The sequence below is a fragment of the Musca vetustissima genome, unplaced genomic scaffold (genome assembly GCF_032173495.1).
Source record: "Musca vetustissima isolate MV318-11 ecotype Yass unplaced genomic scaffold, APGP_CSIRO_Mvet_v1 utg149065, whole genome shotgun sequence".
Classification (NCBI taxonomy): Eukaryota; Metazoa; Arthropoda; class Insecta; order Diptera; family Muscidae; genus Musca; species Musca vetustissima.
In genome coordinates, this window is record NW_026887973.1 from 55,785 (window position 1) to 77,464 (window position 21,680).

At 35.2% G+C, this 21,680-nt stretch overlaps 1 protein-coding gene across 2 annotated transcripts in view; it reads left to right on the forward strand.

Annotated features, from left to right (window-relative positions):
• Positions 1 to 21,680, forward strand: part of LOC133335815 (acyl-CoA Delta-9 desaturase-like) — a 54,311-nt gene that overhangs the window by 28,748 nt on the left and 3,883 nt on the right. The window contains exons 1-2 of one of the 2 annotated variants that reach the window (XM_061544114.1): positions 19,504 to 19,555; positions 19,938 to 20,242. In XM_061544114.1, coding sequence (XP_061400098.1) covers positions 19,942 to 20,242 — 301 coding nt within the window. In that variant the 5' untranslated portion in view covers positions 19,504 to 19,555; positions 19,938 to 19,941. Of the gene's footprint in view, positions 1 to 19,503; positions 19,556 to 19,937; positions 20,243 to 21,680 lie in introns of those variants that run through there. The other variant, XM_061544113.1, reaches the window with a different exon arrangement.

Here is a 21,680-nt window from a genome sequence, read left to right on the forward strand (position 1 = left end):
TTTTTTTTTTCATTAAAAATTCGACGTTTTAGGTTTGAGATATTTTTTATTAAAGAACTATTTAACAACAGAAATCCATACCCTAAAATTCTTCAGAATTATTTTCCATTCTTATCTGGCGACAAACCTTGGGGACTTTTATTTCTGGCGGAAAAACTTTTGACCCTCAGAACTAAGTACAGACACACAATATACTAATGTATGCAATTACATATGTTTGTGTATAAGTGTTTCCACATATTTTTGATCAATTTGTTTCCAAGGCAAAAATGATTCAATGGCGTGGAAAATTGTGAAATATTTCAGAAATTCTTCTAGAACAAATAACCTTTTTCCCCACCATTACCCTAATGCCGTGTAACGATTGTACATTTTCATATGATCCACAGTGTTTGATAGAACGAACGAATGAATGAGAGCAATGAGCGGTTGAAAGCGGTATAAAGTTGCTCACTGGTTTGTTTTTTCGAGTACTCTGATTACCGCTCATCGATATTATTTTCGCCAAAAACACAGCGATTATCATCGTCATCACCATCCTCATCATAATCGTCGTAGTAGTATCTGACTTTGTGGTTGGTGTTGTATGGTGGTGCTGAGATATTGGCGTAGCACCGCACCACACCGCTCCCCCTCCTAGCCGGATCATTAGACGAGTCATAAATGCAAACACAACGCAAAGCAAAGTAAAGCGTTTGTTTTTTGCGGTTCTGCTATTAAGCAGCAAACAAATTTTTAGCCAAGACCAGTTTAAATTGAACTACCGGAAAGTGAAGTCGCAACGAAGGACCGGTGAAAAGAACAAACCAATCGAAAAAGGACACTTTTTTTGTTGTTCTCTTCAAACGAAGAAAAAGAAAACATTCTTTGGATATAAAAAAACGAAAACGAACATAAATTTTAATTAAAATTATTTTTTCTATTAAGAAAACACGCAAAGTGCCAAATAAAGGTTTGTAACAACTCTTCGTGAACTTTGACATAATCAAAAAAAAAAAAATAATAAAGTAGAATACGCCGAAAAGGTGTGTGTGAAAGTGTAATAAAGTGAACTTGAATAACTTTTTTGTGCTAGTGTGTGTGTGTGAAATTTTTCGAAAAGGAAACATAAATTCTAACAAGACGAAAAAAACATTTGAAGGACATTATGAAAACCAATTTCTGTTTCTGATAACAATTTTCCTCAAACCCATGTAAAGATTTTTTTTTGTTTCGAAATTAATTCAATTTGTTGTTTTGCCTTTTTCATCGTTGTTGTTGTCGTTACTCTGGCAATGATTGAATGACAATTAGAAATATTCCATTCAGATATAGGTATGTACGTATCTATATATGTACATAGTAGCGTCTGACTGGCTGCCTGTCTGATTGTGGAAAAACTTAAATTGCGCCATAAATTCACAATTGCAGAGAATAATCTCAACATTAGATTGAGCTGGCAAAAAAATCATCGGATGTTATTGTGTCTGTTAAAAAAAACTTAAGATCAGAACTCAGATTTCAGTGATTTCTTATACGAACAGAAATCTAACCTGAATTTAATGAGTTATTTTTTAATACAGGAATTTTGAATTTAGATTTTTTTATTGACAGAATTTGATTTCAATATTTTAGGTATAGAAGATATTTGGCCTCAGATACATTGGGTCCTTCGGAATGTTTTTTTTTTTAATTTTCTGTAAAATAAGTAATAAATTGAGTTTTCTGCAGAAATTCTCTTGTACTGTTGTCAGATTTTTTTCTTAAAAAAAACCACAGACATACAAGTCTACTTTTTTCCATAGAAAAAATCCAAAAATTTTTTTATATATATAAATATTTTTGTATATATAAATATGGCCCGATTTTTTCTAAATAAATGTGAAATGTTAAAATCGAGGTCTGAGCTCATTCTGAGGTATTTATACCCAACACACAACTATGTTGTAAGGATATTATAGCTTTGCATGGCCCTAAGAGTAACGTCGCAAAATATTGGTCCTAGACCCACATTATAGTATACCGATCGTCATATCTTAACTAACTGAGTCGATCTAGAAATATTGGACCCAGACCCACCTTTAAGTATTCATATCTCCGTCCGTTTGTCCATTATAATTTGGAAACACGTTAAATGCCACAGTTATGGGTCAATAGTAACGATATTTTGCATGTTGGTCCGGTTCTGACCAAAGAAGAAAATTATTATTGTCTGTTTTTCTGGTCGCTCTAGTGGCCAGAATTATATTGACGAACATCACGAAATTTTACAGCGTGAGTGGGGTTTGACCATAGAATAAGCATGAAGGTTTTCATGAAAATCGGTCAACGTTTAGCGGGTCAAATGGACCCAGGCTTTATCTTTATAAGATTTTCCAGTAGCTCTCGAGGCCATTATTTTAAGATCATGTACTGTTGTCTGATTTTTTCTACAAATAAAAAAATACCCCAGACATTCAAGTCTACTTTTTTCTATAGAAAAAAAATCCACAGGAAACGAGTTAAATTTTTTTATCGATATGAATATGGCCCGATTTTTTTCTAAAAAAAATGTGAAATGTTAGAATCAAGGTCTGAGTTCTTTCCGGGGTATTTATACCCCACACAATTGTGTTGTATGGGTATTATAGCTTTGCATGGCCCCAAGAGTATTAAACGCCGCGAAATATTGATCCTAGACCCACCTTTAAGTATACCGAACGTTATATCTCTACAAGCTGAGTCGATTATAATTTATAAACACGATACAGGTCACAGTTATCGGCCATGTTTGCATGTTGGTCCGGTTGTGACCAAAAAAAGGATGTTTATTTTTGTATGCTTTTCTGGTCGCACTAGATGCCAAAAATACCCCGAAATTTTACAGAGAGAAATGGGTCTGACCACAGAATAAGCATGACTGTTTTCATGAAAATCGATTAAAGTTTAACATGTCAAATGGAGCCAGACTTTAACTATATCAGATTTTCCAGTCGCAGATATTTTACACGGCCAAGGGAATGTGACAAAATACTTAGAAAGGCTGGTTTTAGATGATGGTCGGTCAATATTCCGAGGGTCAAATTAAAAAATCTAAAGTGACTAAATTTTTTATGGCGTAAATATTTAACTCGGTGAAACATGATTTGGAAATTATGCCATGTTTAGAAAGTGGAGCTTTTGAACTATAACCGATGAAGAAGCCAGGCTTAGACTATAAAACCACAGAAAGTTAGATTTTCGTGGGAGTTGTGTAGGGTATCATATGGTTGGCCCCGTCGGACTATACTGCACCGCTCACTGTTTTTTTATATTCAAAAAAACTTAGAGACCTAGTTTTTCAAGATTTTTTCTATAAAAAATACCTCAAAAACTGAGGTCTGTCAATGTTTTCTTTAGAAAATATATATCTCATAAAGTGATGACAGCAATTTTTTCTATAGAAAAAATATAAGAAAATGGCGCCAACAATTTTTTTTTATAAAAAAATGCCTCAAAAACTGAGGTATGCGAATTTTTTTTATAGAAAAAAAAATACCTCAGAAACTGAGGTATGCGATTTTTTTTCTATAGAAAAAATACCTCAGACACTTAAATTTCCGATTTTTGTCTATAGAAAATAATACATCAGAAGCTGAGATTTGCGATTTTTTCCTATAGAAAAAAAATATTTCAGAAACTGAGGTTTACGATTTTTTTCTATAAAATAATACCTCAAAAAATGAGTTCAGCGAGTTTTTTCTATGGAAAAAAATACCTCATAAACTGAGGTTTGCGATTTTTTTTTTTTTTTTAAAAAATACCTCAAAAACTGAGGTCTGCAAATTTTTTCTTTAGGAAAAAATCAGAATCTGAAGTTTGCATTTTTTTTCAACTGCTTGTCTATTGGAGGGTTGGTATTGCTTCCGATAGGAAAAATATCAGAGTATTAATTAATTAAATCATTCGATTTAAACCAAACTTTGCATAACCTATTATATTTATCAAGCCTAGATTATGTTCGAAAATGGGGCCCATATGTTCACTCTTTTTGGTACCATCCCCTCACAATATCAACATTTTCAATGTTTATAAATTCAGTATTAGGTGAATGGTATTGTCCGATTTGATCGAAACTTTGAACAATGATAAGACCCATCGTTTCACTACTTCTGGTACCTCCCACACAAAATAGTCAACATTGTTGCGGACAATGCGATTTGAAGTAATATTATTACGGCTAATGCCACCAATTTCACTGGTCCCTTTACTTTCTTCATGTAGGTGTGTTAGTTGAGACTCCTCTGATGTCTATAATATTATTTATAATTCCATTTAATCTAAAAATTATTAAATTCAAATCAAATTATGATTAATGACAATTTTAAGTCATTTAATTTCTCAGAAGCAAAATGAGGCTATTTTGGTTTCACAATCTGGGGAAAATAATTATAGACAATAATTCGTCAACTGTCGACATCGTTCTGATATTATTTTTTTTATTATCGCTTATAGCGACCCTATTTCGATGGCCCTTCTGACCATCGTTTTAAACGATTTCGACAGTATTAAGTTTAAGGCCCAGTAGAACCTTTGACCCACTGTGTTTGATGAACACGTGAGATAGAGAATATACGACTTTTATCTACTTCCATAAAATTACAATAATTAATTTGGTGCTGAATTATTCAAGCATCGCCATCTATGTGTCATGGCCAAAAGAAATCATAATAATGCTTTAAAAATAGTGACGGTAAAACAACATCATCTTTTCATAATTGTGGTTATTATTTTCTTTTTTTTTCAAAAAGTAGTTACAACAATAAAAAAATACAAATAAATATCATACACAAAGAACTCTGAACTGTTTTGCTGTGATCAAAAACTGAGTTCCACTTGATTTTTTTTGTCTTTTGTAAAAACAAAATCAAATCATAAATCTTGGCTTTATGCAAAATTTGAATTAATATTTAAATTAAATATTTTTTATTTCCTAGTGTTTATCAACAAATTTTCCGGAAAGTTTAAAGTTCGCCACCCCTTTGCTTATCTCGTCACAAACAAAATGTTTATTATTTTTGACTGTCTTCAATCGGGAGAGATATGTATATTGTAGTATGTTTATCTACAAGTTGATACCCTGAAATTAATCTATTCTTCTGTTAGATAGATTATAAAAATTAATCATATACGGTGAAAGTGCTAAAGCATTAATACAGCAAAGCTGTGCCAAAAATTCTAGTCAGTAGACCATTCGTGATCCATGGCCATAAAATAATATTATCTATATCTCTGCACCCACCCAAAAAATCGTCCACCACTATCTCAGAGAAATGTAAAATATTGTTTTTAACACTCTTTCTTCGGGAAATTTCTTAATTTTCTTTTATTGATTTTTATTTAATTAATGTTTCTATTTTTAAAATAAAAATAAATTTAATAATTGTTATTATAGTTTCCCAAAAACACATAGAATTTGTGGTGGCCTCTTATCTGAAAAATTGAAAATACCTGCCACCGGACACAAACTTTTTTCGATGATTACAAAGAAATTCGAGAAACCCTTTAACTTGAAGAAATCTCATTGTTCACGTGCTGCTAATCAGTAAAATAAATAGAAAAAAATTACACTGATTAGAAAATGCATGCAATGGAAAATTACTAAATAGGGTGGAAAAAGTTATCAAAAAGGTTAAAAAAATTGTAGATGGCGAATGTCAATGAACGGTCAAAAGAGGTCGTTACCGATGCAAACTTTTAAGATGTACTCAAAATGATTTTGAACTGTGAACTCGTCATAGGGTGACAAAACTCTGTGTACAGTGTGTGCCGTGAGAAGTAACTTTTGACCAAAATCGACGTCGATATTTTGATTTGGAGACGAGGATGATTATGGGCAGGGTGCGGAGAGCGATTTTTCATTTTCACGAATGCTCGCGGCGAGAATTCGATTGCTCGTTCATTCGCGAGCATTCGTTGCTGAAGAGCATTCACTTGAAAAACTCGAAAAAAAAAACAAATGGTCGCAAGCGCTGTTAAAAAAATAAATCATATTCTTGCCGCTATTTTGAGCATTCGTGAATGTTCGATTTCATTCGTTAACGAATGTCAGAAATAATTAATTTCAATCACCAAACGAAACGAACGATCGTTGTTGTGTGCCCACACTCGTTTGTTACGTGTGTGCCAACATTCGTTGGCAAATGCTCGCTTGGTATTCAAATTCGATTGCGATAAATTCATTCGTAAAATGAACCCAAACGAAAAGAGCGTATTTAAAATCATTCGCGAGCGAATTTTTGCTCACCCCGATATGATCGTTTTCATAATTTCACTTCAAAAATACGTCCAATCCACAGCCAACCAAGTGGGCCGGACACAATTTACCCGATCCAAAGCATGGAAAAAAAGCTATACAATATTTTTTATTGATCATCTTAACACCTTAAAATTCCGAAAATGAGGACTAAATGTGATCATGGACCGTGATCATTGCTACTTTTGAGTATGTATGTAAGATTTATCACCCCCTGAGTACCAAAAATATGTACTTTCAGCCAATTCGGATGTTAAACGTATCTGAAATCCTCAAAATATCGAAAATTGGTGGTATCGAAATTCTCAAAATACTGAAAATTGGTGGTATCGTTATATGAGGCCTATCATGAATTATTTGTTGGTAGTATTCTTTTTAAAATTGCAGACAATTTTGTTAAAAAATTTATAAACTCTTCAAAATACCGAAATTTTGAACGTATTGTTTTATGGGGCTACTCCAAAAAGTGAACCGACATATCCAATTTTAAAAACAATCGTCCTAGAGAGTAACGTACACAGGATTTCCTTTCGGGGGTACCGCTGGTTTAATACGAAAAATTTCATTATGCAAAGAATCACTTTCTGAGTCGATTTTTGCAAGTCCGTCCGACCGTATGTTTGTCTTTCTGTCTGTCCATGTTAAATTGTAAACAAAGTACAGGTAGCATTTATGATCCGAATTGGATGAAATTTGGAACATTTATTTGGCACAAGGACGAACCCTATTGAAATTGGGAAAAATCGGTTCAAATTTGGATATAGTTCCCATATACATTTTCGTCCGATTTTATTTAAATTGTCCCTAAATATATTTCGATTTGCACGAAATTTGGCATGTCGTACTGAATTAAGTCCAGAATGATGTGTGCTAAGTTTTGTGGAAACCGGTTCAGATTTAGATATAGATCCCATATATATTTTCTTCCGATTTAATGTAAATAGTGCACCAAAGTCCTTATATATCTTTAGATTTGCACGAAATTCGGAATGGCGAACTGAATTAGGCCTAGAATGACGTTCGTGAAGTTTCGTGGAAATCGGTTCAGATTTTTAATATATATATATATATATTTACGTCCGATTTAAGGTAAATGGTTCGCCAAAGTCCCTAAATATATTTCGATTGCATGAAATTTGACATGGCGTACTGAATTAAGTATAGAATGATGTGTGTTAAGTTTCGCGGAAATCGGTTCAGAGTTAGATATATATATTTTCGTCCGATTTTATGTAAATTTGTTGCCCAAGTCCCGTCAAAGCCTCTAAATATCTTTCGATTTGCACGAAATTCGGCATGGCGTACTGAATTAAGTCTAGAATGATATGTGCTAATTTTCGAGATAATCCGTTCAGATTTAGATATAGCTCCGATATATATTTTCGTCAGATTTAAGGTAAATGGTGCACCAAACTCCTAATGTTAGTCCGATTGACACGAAATTTTGAGACTTGAATTGCGTTTTTTCGAAACCTCGATTTTTTCATCCTACCCTCCTACAAAAGAACCCACCCATCTTCATTATTTTAGCATATATTTACAACAATGGGACAGAACCCTCTGTTTTATTTCTCTTATTAAAAATCAACCTAATTATAAATGGCATAAATAAAACGAGACCGGAAATTTGCATGCCTAATTTTTCCCCCATTGTCTGACTGGCGTTCCAGTCCCTTTCTATAATACAGCACGCACCGCACTTCGATTATTGTTAATTTTTTTGCAACCAATAAATAAAACAATTATAAAATGTTTGAGAATTTTAAAATATTATGAACAGGTTCGGCGTCTGGCATAATTAGGTTTTTTTTTGCAGATTTCTTGTTTCAATTTTTTTTGGTTAGCAATAGTCAACAAGTTTTTTGGAGGTTATTTTTTAATACAGAAAAAAATATTGAATATGAACGAACTTGTAAAACTGAATGAGTGATGTGAGGTAGTTCGGCCATTAAAAAAAATCGAGCCTATCATTAAAGCATTAAACAAAATATTTATATTGTTATTGTTGCTTTTTATATACAGGGGAGGTAAAGAAGAATATCATCCGATTTTATGAATGGAATATATCCGCTAGACTTATAACAATAGGTCTATCTGAATATATTAACCTTGCTTTTGAAATAAAAGATGTAAAATAAGTTCCTTATTGCTATCGAAATAATTATTTTTTTTTTTCTATAGAAACTCAATTCCCAACCTCAAAGTCTAGTTGAGCTGACCCCGAAAAAATGAAGAACGTTTGTTTATAATTTTTTAAAAATATTCAAATGATTCAAATGATTATTGAGGTCAGAACACAACCTGCAGATATATTCTATTCATAACAACAAACCCGTTTGAATCCGTCGTTACTCCCTAATGTATAAATACACATACATAGATAATTTAATTATCCAAATGATCAACTCTTTAACGGTCGTCTGACCTCTTCACCACTTCACAGCTTTACAAATTCTTCCAAAACCACTGCATAGCCTTCATAAACTCGTTAACCGTTGCTAACCAAAAAAAAATATTGAAAATAAAATTCTGCAAATAACAACTATTTATGCCAGCAGAGAGTTTCAAATGTTTGAAAAAATTCTGCAAATGTTTTTTTTTGTTTTTTAATTTTGTTACAATGTCAAAAATTAACTACAATCATCGATGAGGGTATGTGGGGAGGGAAGGGCAAGGGGGTAAGGCAGACAAAGAAGTAAATTAGGCATGGAAATTTTTTGCAGACTGTTTTCTGTCAAAATTTCGCTGCAAGCGTCGTCGATTCGTTCTTTTGCGAGCATTTGTTGCTGAAGAACATTCTTTTGAAAAACTAAAAAAAAAAATGTTCGCGAATGCTCACGATCACTGTTAAAAACAAAAAGTAAACACACACAAACAAGGAAAGAATGTGTGTGTAGCAGAAAGCGGGGTTTTACACTGTTGGCGATGAGAGTTTTTCTCTCTCTCTCCTTGGTAAGTTGAGAGTAATTAGAGTTGCGCTATTTTTAATTTTGTAACAAGCGTAATTTGAATTAAAAAAAAAACAAATGTTCACGAATGCTCCCGAGCGCTGTTAAAAACAACAAAAATGTCATAAAAAAGTAAACACACACACAGCGAATGTGTGTGTGTGTAGCAGAAAGTGTTGAGCTTGTGTGGAATAACAAAACGCATGTCCAAGAATTATTGTGTTCTTGTTTGCTCTTTTGAGCCTTCGCGAATGTTAGTTTTCATTCATGAACGAATGTCTGAAAGAATTTCAACCACCAAACGAAACGAACGATCTTTATCGAAAGCTTTCAGAAGTTCTACAAAAGGTCTGTATGATGCATTCTGTCCGAAAGAGGAATTGTAGAAGACCTATATAATTTAGGTTAGGTTAAAGGACGCGTCAAATTGACGGTCACTTCACCTGGAGACCAATGGTTCATTGTGTTCATCCTAAGAGAAAAAACGAAATGCGGAGAAAGAAAAAAAGAGAAGGAGATGGGAATGGAGAGAGAGTTATAACTAATCCCGAATATTCTCTTGGCGAAGTTGCAAATGATGATGCGGTCTACATTGGAGAAGAATGAACGAGTGTTAATCTCATAACTACCACATTGTTGACGTCGCCAGCTGCCAGGCATCTACATAGTCGTGTCTGTATCTTCTTCGTCCTTACATAGACGTCAGTAATCGACCCATAGGAAATAAGAGACCTAATCCTGCAGTGACCAGTAATGATTCCTACAATCAGTTTCATTTCCTTTTTTTGCCAAGAGAAATTAATGAATTTGATCTAGGCATAGAAATCAAAGGCCAGATGGATTTAGAGGTTCTACATGAGGTTTCCTCCCGACATCTGTGCCCCGCTTTATCTAAAAAGATCTTATGGATTATACCTAGGTAATAGTTGAGAGGTGGTTTAACAGTAGCATCAACTGGTTGTTGATCGACTGTGAGCCCCAGTACGTGCAAGCTCGTCAGCTATTTCCTTCCCCATTATGTCACTATGCCCGGTAACAAAGTCTAACAATGCGTATATCTAGCAAAACTTCTCTAGAATGTATAGTGCGCGTATTTATAGCCTGTAAGGCGGCTTTATACCCTGTATAGTCATTGTCATTGCGCCATAATTCTTTGACTATTTCCGCTGCCTTCTTGATTGCTAGAATTTCTGCCTGAAAACCGGTACATTTTTTGTTCAATTTGTTTGAGTTCTTAATAGAGAGTTTATCGCAAAAGACACCTGCACCTTTGCCTTTCTCCATCTTAGATCCGTCTTTAAAGACCGCAAGACTGTCTAAAGGAGTTAACCCGCTCGCCCAGGACTCCCTGCTTGGAAAATGTGTTTCGAAATCCTCAAAATTTATGTAGAGAGGAATGTAGTCACTAAAATTAGGCTAATTCATGGATATATAACAATTTAGCATCGTGTTGATGACATTTGTATGTCAAAGGTGTGAGTTTCGCCACGCTCTTGATTCTCTGAGTCTCAATGAACATCTAGTTGCTTGCAATTGGACTTGTAAATCAAGGGACATTCGAATTATTATCGCATTTAAAGCAGCTTGTGGAGTGCCGCTTTTCCCCATAGAGTTCTTGCATGAAGAGAGCGCCATGAGACCTATCTTTGTGCGTTCCTCTACGTTTCTTTTCCAATTTAATTGTTGGTCAACGATAGTGCCGAGGGACTTCGCCTCAATTGAGAGTTCTAGGGCGGGCTGTTCCATCCAGTATTGGTAGGAGGGGGGACGTTGGAATTTTCCACTTTCTCGTGAACAGTACCAACTCTGTCTTCGTGGGATTTACCCTTAGCCCATTGTGCCGGGCTCACTCCGATAGCAGTACCAGTACAAATAGGCATTACTTGCATTACAATAATTATTGTAATTCTAATGGAAGTTGATAAAGTTCAAAATGTATATGCCTTAATGAATTATTGGCTATGAGGTCATCCACAAGGTTAACTGTTTTACAAAAATACCCTTATTTAAGCTGGAGGATAAATTATATGTTATAAAAATTGATATTAACCATGATCTAATGAATTTTAAATTATTTTTTAATTATTATGAAATTATAATATAACGCCTATACTGTATGGAATCCCAACAAACACACACACGTATATGAAACGTTGACACATTTTTATTAATTATTACGATTCGGTTTTTTCATATAAGGCCAGGAGGTCTTCCACTTGAAAACCAGAGTGTCTTGCCATAAAACACCAAAAAATATGGCCCCAAAATACTGAATAGACTTCTTGTAGACAATAGAAAAATATTCTTTAAAAAAATCCACGCCCTTTATAGACCCCAGAAAAATATTCTTTAAAAAAATTAACGCCCGTTATAGACCCCAGAAAAATATTCTTTAAAAAATCCACGCCCTTTATAGACCCCAGAAAAATATTCTTTAAAAAAATCCACGCCTTTATAGACCCCAGAAAAATATTCTTTAAAAAATCCACGCCTTTATAGACCCCAGAAAAATATTCTTTAAAAAATCCACGCCTTTATAGACCCCAGAAAAATATTCTTTAAAAAAATCCACGCCTTTATAGAGCCCAGAAAAATATTCTTTAAAAAATCCACGCCTTTATAGACCCTAGAAAAAATCCACGCCTTTATAGACCCCAGAAAAATATTCTTTAAAAAATCCACGCCTTTATAGACCCCAGAAAAATATTCTTTAAAAAATCCAGGCCTTTATGGACAGCAGAAAAATATTCTTTAAAAAATCCAGGCCTTTATGGACAGCAGAAAAATATTCTTTAAAAAATCCAAACCTTTATAGACCCCAGAAAAATATGTTTTAAAAAATCCACGCCTTTATAGACCCCAGAAAAATATTCTTTAAAAAATCCACGCCTTTATAGACCCCAGAAAAATATTCTTTAAAAAATCCACGCCCTTTATAGACCCCAGAAAAATATTCTTTAAAAAATCCACGCCTTTATAGACCCCAGATTAATATTCTTACTGGTATTTTTATAACGACCAGAGGTTTTTCTCTATGTAGACCAAAGCGTATTTTCGTTGATAATTAGTAAGGCCAATAAAGGCCGCCTACCTTCTCAGAGAAACAACATATGCCTGCCTTAAAAATCCATAATATGTGGAACACGTCAGCTCTTATGAAAATGTGACTCATTTATTACATGAAGACAACCAACCTGTACGAAGTTCAAAAATAATTCTTGAAGTGGAAGTACACGTAGACAATATCAAAGGGCAAAAATAGGCACGTATCGTAATGTTAATTTGTTTACATTAAATTCAAACATTATAAATATTTAAATGGAAAAATAAAATAGAAGCAAAGGAGATGCTATAATTTTATACACAATTGTATTGAGTAAACAAATTGACTGACTTACAATATAACAACAGTTGTTTTGCATTTCTCATTCATTGTGAAATTGACTTCTAAATGGAATGTAATTATTTATGGAATTTGATATTAATAATAAATAATAAGTGTATGAGGCGGCGTCATCCATCCATCCAACCACCCGTCCAATTCCCAACAATATAGACAGACAGCAGGCAAAAACTGACAGCGGCTTGCAATAGTTCTCAAAACACGTGTTGAGGGTATAATTTTTTATTTATATATTTTATTTCTATGAATTACACATATGGATTTTGATTTCATTTCATCGTAGTTTGAAATAAAAAAAATTTCACAGGCAACAGACAACAAATTATACACATCACCCATAATTGTTAGAAAATATATTATTGAAAGGAAATTGAAAAAAATCAAGACCTTTTATGGCCATTGAAGAATAAGTCTTTAAAAAATTCATCACTTTTATAGAAACTCGAAAAAATATCCTTGAAAAATTAGAAAAAATTGGTCTTTAAAAAATCCACGATTTTTATAGAACCTCAAAAAATATCCTTGAAAAATAAGTCTTTAAAAAATCAGTCCCCTTTATAGACCCTCAAAAAATATCCTTGAAAAATTAGAAAAAATTGGTCTTTAAAAAATCCAAGCCTTTTATAGAACCTCAAAAAATATCCTTGAAAAATAAGTCTTTAAGAAATCGGCCCCCTTTATAGACCCTCAAAAAATATCCTTGAATAATTTGTTATTAAAAAGCCATCCCTTTTATAGACCCTCAAAAATATCATTGAAAAATTAGTCTTTAAAAAATCGATCCCTTTTATAAACCCTCAAAAAATACCATTGAAAAATTAGTCTAAAAAAAATCACGCCTTTGGTTGACTTTTTAAAAAAAATTATTCTTTAAAAAAACCACGCCTTTGGTTGACCTTTGAATAAATGATTCTTTAAAAAAACCACGCCTTTGGTTGACCTTTGAAAAAATTAGTCTTTAAAAAGCCACGCCTTTGGTTGACCTTTGAAAAAATTAGTCTTTAAAAAACCACGCCTTTGGTTGACCTTTGACAAAATTAGTCTTTAAAAAACCACGCCTTTGGTTGACCTTTGAAAAAATTAGTCTTTAAAAAATCCACGCCTTAAATTGGCTCTTGAAAAATTAGTCTTTAAAAAATCCACGCCTTAAATTGGCTCTTGAAAAAGTAGTCTTTAAAAAATCCACGCCTTAAGTTGGCTCTTTAAAAATTAGTCTTTAAAAAATCCACGCCTTAAATTGGCTCTTGAAAAATTAGTCTTTAAAAAAACCACGCCTTGTATGTATGGCCCTTGAAAAATTAGTCTTTAAAAAAACCACGCCTTGTTTGTATGGTCCTTGAAAAATAATTCTTTAAAAAATCCACGCCTTGTATGGATGACCCTTGAAAAATTAGTCTTTAAAAAATCCACGCCTTGTATTGGCGAGCTTAAAAAATATTTCCAAGCGCGTCGGTCTTGTGCGCATCTCCTCCCATTTAAAAGACCACGTTCCAAGATGTTGTTTTCTACTTGGTCTTTCCATCTAATTCGTGGCCTTCCCCTTCTACGGGAACCACCATTAGGCTCGCTTTTATATGCCTTTTGAGCTGGGACATTCTCATTCATTCGCCACCGTAGTCGCTGCAGCTCAATACGAATTGTAGAGGCAAATTGTAGAGGTCGTAGTTCATTCCACGCCAATATTCACGGCTCAGATCGGCCCGTAGATATTTCGGAGAATTTCAAACACCCCAAGAACTGCCTCATCTGCTTGCGCAAGTACCCAGCGTCTTGTAAAGTGTGAGTTTGGTCTGGCGGGAGGTGGCCATGTTTCTAAACTGCTTACTTATACCATAGTAGCATCTGTTGGCCATCACAATCCTCCGAATTTCAAAACTGATGTCATTCGTTTTATTTATGGCGGTACCAAGGTATATAAAATCTTTAACTACCTCGAAGCTGTAGTTCTCAAGTTCCACAGTTGGTCCGAGTCTATTGGACGTCTTGCGCGTTGGTACCACCCGCTTGGTCTTCTCGCCGTTTCCTGCCAGGCCCACTTTGGCATACTCCTTCTCAATTTCTTCAAAGGTGGCTGTTACCGCTCGCAATGTTCGACCCAATATATCGAAGTCATAGACGTAGGTGAGTAACATGTGTTGTTTGGTATACAGAATGCCATTTCTGTTCACCTTTGCAAACTGTCATCTTGTCTGAATCCTCGTTCGGTATTGAAGGGCTCCGATAGGTCCTTTCCGACTTTAACTGCTGCCCGTGTGCCACTTAAAGTTATCCTGCATAGCCGTATTAATTTTGCAGGAATGCCGAATGTACCATGGCCCTATCCGTTCAGAGGTGTGAACGGATAGGGCTGTTGAATGCGGCTTTATAGTCGACGAATAGGTGGAATGTGTCGATGGGTCTTTTCCAAGATTTGGCATAGAGTGAAAATCTGGTCAATGGTGGATTTGCCAGGTCTGAAGCCACATTGGTATGGTCCAATATTGTCATTGACCATTGGCTTTAATCGTTCACACAGCACATTGGATAGCACTTTATATGCGATGGGAAGAAGACTAATTCCTCTATAGTTTGCACATCTCGTCTTGTCACCTTTTTGGGCTCTTGAAAAATTAGTCTTTAATAAATCCACGCCTTGTATTGACCCTGAAAAATTATTCTTTAAAAAATCCATGCCTTCTATAGTCTATCATTTCAAAAATTATTCTTTATTGTGGATTATTGTATATTTTTTTTAAACAAAACCAATATTTTTAAAACAATTTGAAACAAAAAACACAAAACCTTTTTTTTCAAAATATTGTCTCGGTTGTTTTATTTTGCCGGTAGTTCAATACACTTTGCCAAGAAATTTTCAAAAACAACAGACAATTTCTGCGTTTGTTTTATATATAATCTTTTGTTACTTTTTTTGCCTTTTGTTGTTACACTAAAATAAAATAGAAACAAGCAAAACAAAAGAAGAAAAAATCCCCTTATAACCGCACACAGCGAATTTCGCACAAACTGAATACTGCGAAAGCAAAACAAATCAAGTTCAAGATTATCAGTTTTTTTATGTCGTCGTCGTCGCGCTATTATGTTATTCTCTTTTTCCCATCTCGCACATGGCGTGTTTATTTTTCAACATGTCTTTGCCCCCCTCTACTTGCCCCCGTTTTGGCATATTCATGAATGCTACCCTCCTTTGCCCCTTTTTTAATGACCCCCACCACATAAATGATGGAACGAGCAAACATATGATTTTTAAGATTTATTCATCATACCACTTGTGCATGGTGGTGGCGGTCGGACCACATCTAACCAGTTCGTCATCTTTTCACAAATTATGAATATTTTTTTGCGCGGAAATATTGTTCTAATTGTGAGATGAAATAAAATTATTCTATAGAAGTGCTTTGATGATAAGATAAGTACAACTAAATAAAATAATTTATAGAAGATAAGGGGGTCGACATCAGAACTGAATATTTATATATGTGGAATTGAGTATATAATTATCTATTCTGTTCTGGTTTTTCGGTCTGTTCTAACATGCGTGGTAATTTATAATATTTGGTACCTCATTAGAGAACTTGATTGGGGTTATCTGTCATTACTTTTTTGGTGAAAGTTAGGGTTGATTGATTTTTTTGTTCGTGGCACTTATGTGGTGAAAATGTCTTATAATGGATATATATTGATGGCGAGGGCCCCAGGTGAAGTCAATTTTGCAAAAAGATAACATAATTAGCTATTTTCTTCTTTTCTGTTAATTAGACAGTCCAACAGAATTGTCTACAGACAATTTCAGGTTTGGAAAATAAATAGAAGCCCAATTCATTTTTATTTAGATCCCCTAGAAAATTATCTTTAAAAATGAACACGGTAAATCCTTTGAAAAAAATATTCGATTCTAGTTGCCATCATATCACTGTGGCTGGAATTTGAAAGAAGCATCAAAGTTAGTTCTTTTTTACCTACTACATATACAGGTTTTTACCTTCTCTCCAGTGGATATGGTGAAAATCGTTAAATTTTTGCATCTTAATTCGGTCACCTTATTCTTGTAAAAGTATTGTTCCTTGATGAGCAATTTAGCAGCTACTGCCTTGTAATTATGCAGATTAATCTGCTCCATGTTTAACGCTTGCTGTTCGTTAGTGGCTTAGTCGAAATTGTATTATCCCCATTAATCGCCGTTATTTTCAAATAAGCTCAGGGTCCTCCATTTCTTCATCTGAAGTCCGTCATTCTGCTTTTCTAACATCCTCAGCGTTTTCTCCTGCCTGTCCCATGAGTAATGGTGGGATCCACACTGAGGCAACCAGCTTCCAGCTAGCTACCTTCACAAAGAGTATCACTGTTGTTAATTGTGCTCATAAGGAAGTCCGAGGACTTCTTAGTTCTAGAATTAACAATTCAGATCCCCTTATATAAGTTGTTCTGGTCGAACCTAATTCGTGTAAGGTATTCTGACGACCAACTTCGTCGTTCAGGAAGAAGTCCTCCATGTATCTGTCGACTAGCACAACCAGTGATATTCGTTGACACACCCATCAGGGTCAGCTCGATCCATGATCGCCACTCGAAGACCTTATGGAACTGCTGGTGGTTGAAAAGCATGGTCGCTAAGCACCGGTTTCACGGCTTACTACTTCGGTTTTGACTTTCAACTCACCTTTACCGCTCTTGGCAGCATCCTCCATTGACGTGACGAAGCCGTTTGCCGTGCATCTAATGACTGCGTGGGTCTCTTTGTAACAGATTGCTGCTCATCCGAACACCTCATTCTCTTTACTGCTATTGATTGTGTTCGGGATTCATTCGCCACTTTCGGTTTTTTCAGCAACAACTGATCAATGGTCATTACCCTTGATTTGGGTTTTGAAAATTTTTTTGTATTTACTCAGTTTTCCTTCGGACAGACTTTGACACTTCTTTGCCATGCATCACAGTGGAGGATGTTGTCAGGGACTTCTCAACACTCAGAGATGCCTAGGTGGGTGCTTAGTGGTCAGAAAATTCATCCATCATCATCCCTCCTTGGCAGTGAATGATGGTGTCAGGGTCTTATCAACACTCAGAGATCCCTTAGAGGGTACTGTGCTCAGACCACTCACTGTCTTATCCTATTTTATAGGGAGGGATCACTGTGTTTGAAATAACACGCGAAGTCGAAATATTTTCAATTAAAAAGTCCCACGCAATGTCATTCGAATAATTTCGAGATAACTTCGGAATGAATTTGAGATTCCTGTTAATCAGAAGGAATTCGTTGCCTTGCAAAAAGGGGACTTGTAAAAAGTTCCTGTCCCGTCCGATAAACCGGTGGCAAAAGTTAACTGCTCTCCGGTAAATCTTTTTGTCAGAGATGTCTTTGGCACTGATGCGTTTGGTGGTTGTTGTAGGTGACAGAAGTGCTGGTGAATTCTCGAGACTTCACCGTGGAGATGAAGCTGAGATTTTCATTCACGGCAGATATTGCGTGCTTTCTGATCATCGTAGAATACTCACCTTGGTCATCAGTCCAACCTTTATATACATCGTTGCCTTGTTGACAATTTTTGATTCGAACCTGCTTACAGATGCACTTTGGTTGCAACTAATACAGGTTACAATCTTTTTAAACCTGAAATAGAGTAGGTCAGAATCATACAAATTTTTGGATCTTACACCATTCATATACACTATATAATGGAGATTCTCTTTTCACATCTTCCACCGACCGCTGCATCTCATGATCGACGGGGTTCCAAAGATGACGTCACAATTTCCATTTGTTGCCACTTTGATGTTTCGGATAACATTATCATAATTGAGGTTCGGAAAGCTGTTAAACAGTGTAATTTAGTTCAATTTTAAAAAACTTCCCAATTCAAGTTCTCTTTAACCTTCATTTGGTCATTTGATAAATATTTACATTTCCTCTGTTTTTAGATTTAGTCCATATTTGTTTGAATGCCGTCAACAAAACACAACACTACACATATGGTAGATAATAATCCATACATATGTATATAATATGTATGTACATCTGCTATTATATATATGTTTGGATGGTTGTTTATAACATTACCGGTATTTCTATATTTCGTTTTTAATGCGAATTAAAAAAAACCATCAGCTGCTGGCTGGCACATATATCAGGCCACCTTTTGTTACCACCAAAACGATTCCTGTCATTCTCTTTCATTTTCTTCTATTCTCCATGGCGGCTACTCTCATCATTGTCATATGTTTATAACTGTTTGGAGAGTTTAGTTAGTCTCTCATTTGTGGTATATTTCACACACACAGAGAGCTTTTTTGATGTTTCCCCCAAAAGAAAACTGAATGTTTTTTTTTTGTTTTAATACGAATGGATGTTGTGTGTGGGCACATACAACCACATTAATATAACATGGAGAAACAACACGCCACTCGGAGGTCTCTCTGCATGGTTGTTTTATTTCTCTCCACACAAATTGACTGACGTACGCGAGCTTACTCTGTTGCGGTGGGTTAACGTCATTTGTGAACACAACAAGAAGAAGAACTTTTTTGTTTATAGTAGTTGGTTGGGTTGTTGGTTGCATCGTATGATTTTATTCCTGTTAGTTTTTGAGCAGCACGCCACACTGATAGGCAGCCATCCAGCTGGACGTGGATAAACTCATATGAGGAGTATACCTACATACTTATATATATTGAAGAAAGGCTAGCAAAAAAAGTTTACAAAAAACAAATACAACAATAAAGAACCGAGAGGTTATTGTATGTAGAAGAAGAACAAGAAGGTTATCAGGATTTTTGCTTCACGAAACTAACTGCTGTGGTGTACCTGTACCTCTCCTATATTCCTGCTGCCAACAAGACGTATATATAAATATACATTGAGCGAAGTGCGTGTGTTTGTATGTGCATGATAAATTAGTGAAAAATTTTTGTTGGCTTTTTTTGGTATTCATTATTTGAAGAACTAAGAAGCGAAAGGTAATACATTTTTTTTATTAAACAATTCTGCCAACAAAAATTAAAAAAAGAAACAAAATTTAAAAGAAAATTGCAACAATTTTTAATATCCTTAAAAAGTGAATCACATAATTAACGGTAAAATAAAAAGTGACAACAACAACAAAAATTTGATATACTTGAAGCAAACATTCAGGCATGCTGCTGCCTGTCTGTCTCACGACTCATTCAGCTGTATTACTTAATCGTCCATTAAAAGACAATTTTGCAAATTAATGGCAATTTTTTTCACACCTGAATGAATATTAAAAAAACAAGTCTCGTTTTTTTATATAAATGTAAATTATTATTATCACCTTTAATTAATTTGTATGCGTTTTTTTTTCTTTTCTTGTCTTTATAGCAATATGCCGCCAAACGCCGCTCCCCCCACTCCAGCATTGACTGAATCCCTATTGGCCAGTGCCAATATCGATGGCGCTAATCCCAAAGTTTTACATGAAGCCACAACTGGTGTCTTGTTCGAACAGGATGCCGAAACCATTGACGGTGGCTTAGTTAAGGATATTGAAAAATTGAAAAAGGCCGAAAAACGTAAATTGAAATTGGTATGGCGTAATATCATCGCATTTGGCTATCTACATTTGGCTGCCTTATATGGCGCCTATCTAATGTTTACATCAGCCAAATGGCAGACCATTATTTTTGGTAAGTTGCAAAAACATTTTTAAACAAACTGTAAAAAATAATACCTATATTTTTAATTTAAGTCTATATATTTGCAAAATCAATTTGATTACTTGGAATATTTTTTTTTTAATTGGGAATTGGTGTGCCATTTTTGATGTACTCTAACTTAAAGGCAAAGTGACTAACAAATTTTGTGGAGTCCCTTGACTTTATATCCGACGAGAGAAAACAATTTGAATATGAGAGGATTTAAGTGTAGGCTTAAGAACGTGGATCGGTAGCCAATCTGTTTGAAATGATGACCATATGTGGATCTAGAGACAATTATTACAACGATATACCGTCCAAATCGCTTATAACGACGGTCGCAATAGGCGATATGTCGTTATAAACGATATCAAATAAAGGCCTAATTTTTCTCGAGACTTGGGATACAGTAGATGTCGATGTCGTTATTACTAGTAGAGACGACTGGAACCGGAGTAATCCTTCTCTGGACGGTCTGGCTTTCTATACAGACGGATCCAAGATGGAAGAAGGTACAGGGGCTGGCGTCTACTGTGAAAGGCTACGCCTTGAGTTATCCTACAAGCTGGATTGCAACGATAGGGTTTTCAAGCTGAAATCTTCGCAGTTTGGAAGGCAGCGGAATTGATAAAAAGTCTGGATGCAGAGGTGTTTGTACCGGTGACTATCTTCGTGGATAATCAAGCGGCTCTTAAAGCCATCAAATGTTGTTATATCAAATCTGAGATCGTCCTCAAGTGTAGAACAGCTTTGGAAGAACTTACACCGTGACATCATGGCTTATAAAAGAACAGACGAATTAGCAAGAAGAGGATCTCAATCCACAGATGTAGCAATTGATGACTCAATCAAACCACCCATATATCATCTTTATCGGAACTTTGTGGCGTTCTTAGATGAAAAAGCCTATGAACTTTGGCACAACGAACCTAGGTGCAATGTCTCAAGATCTATTTGGCCGACTCTGTCTACCAAAAGGACAAACTTACTGTTGAACCTGAGTAAAGCTGAAATAAGAGAAATGACAGGAATCATTACTGGGTCATTGCAATATTAGGGCCTTTACTAGTAAATGGGATCATGATCCAATTAATTACTGTAGGCTCTGTGTTGACGAGGAGGAGACGGAGTTTGCTAGTAGGGAATCCTGGGCAAGTGGCTCCTTGCCACTGACCGGTCTGTCAATATTTACAGACGGGTCAAAGATAGAGGAAAGTACGGGTGCAGGCGTTTATTGCATGGAATTAGCCATTTAAAACTCATATAAACTTAACGGCCAAGAAATAATCCTGGGAATCAAATAGGACCGGTGACTACATAGGACCGGTTAATATATATGTCGATAGTCAGGCGGCCCTTAAGGCACTCAAGTCGTGCACTACTAACTCAAAAACGGTTCGCAAGCAAGGATACTTTTCATGGAATACGA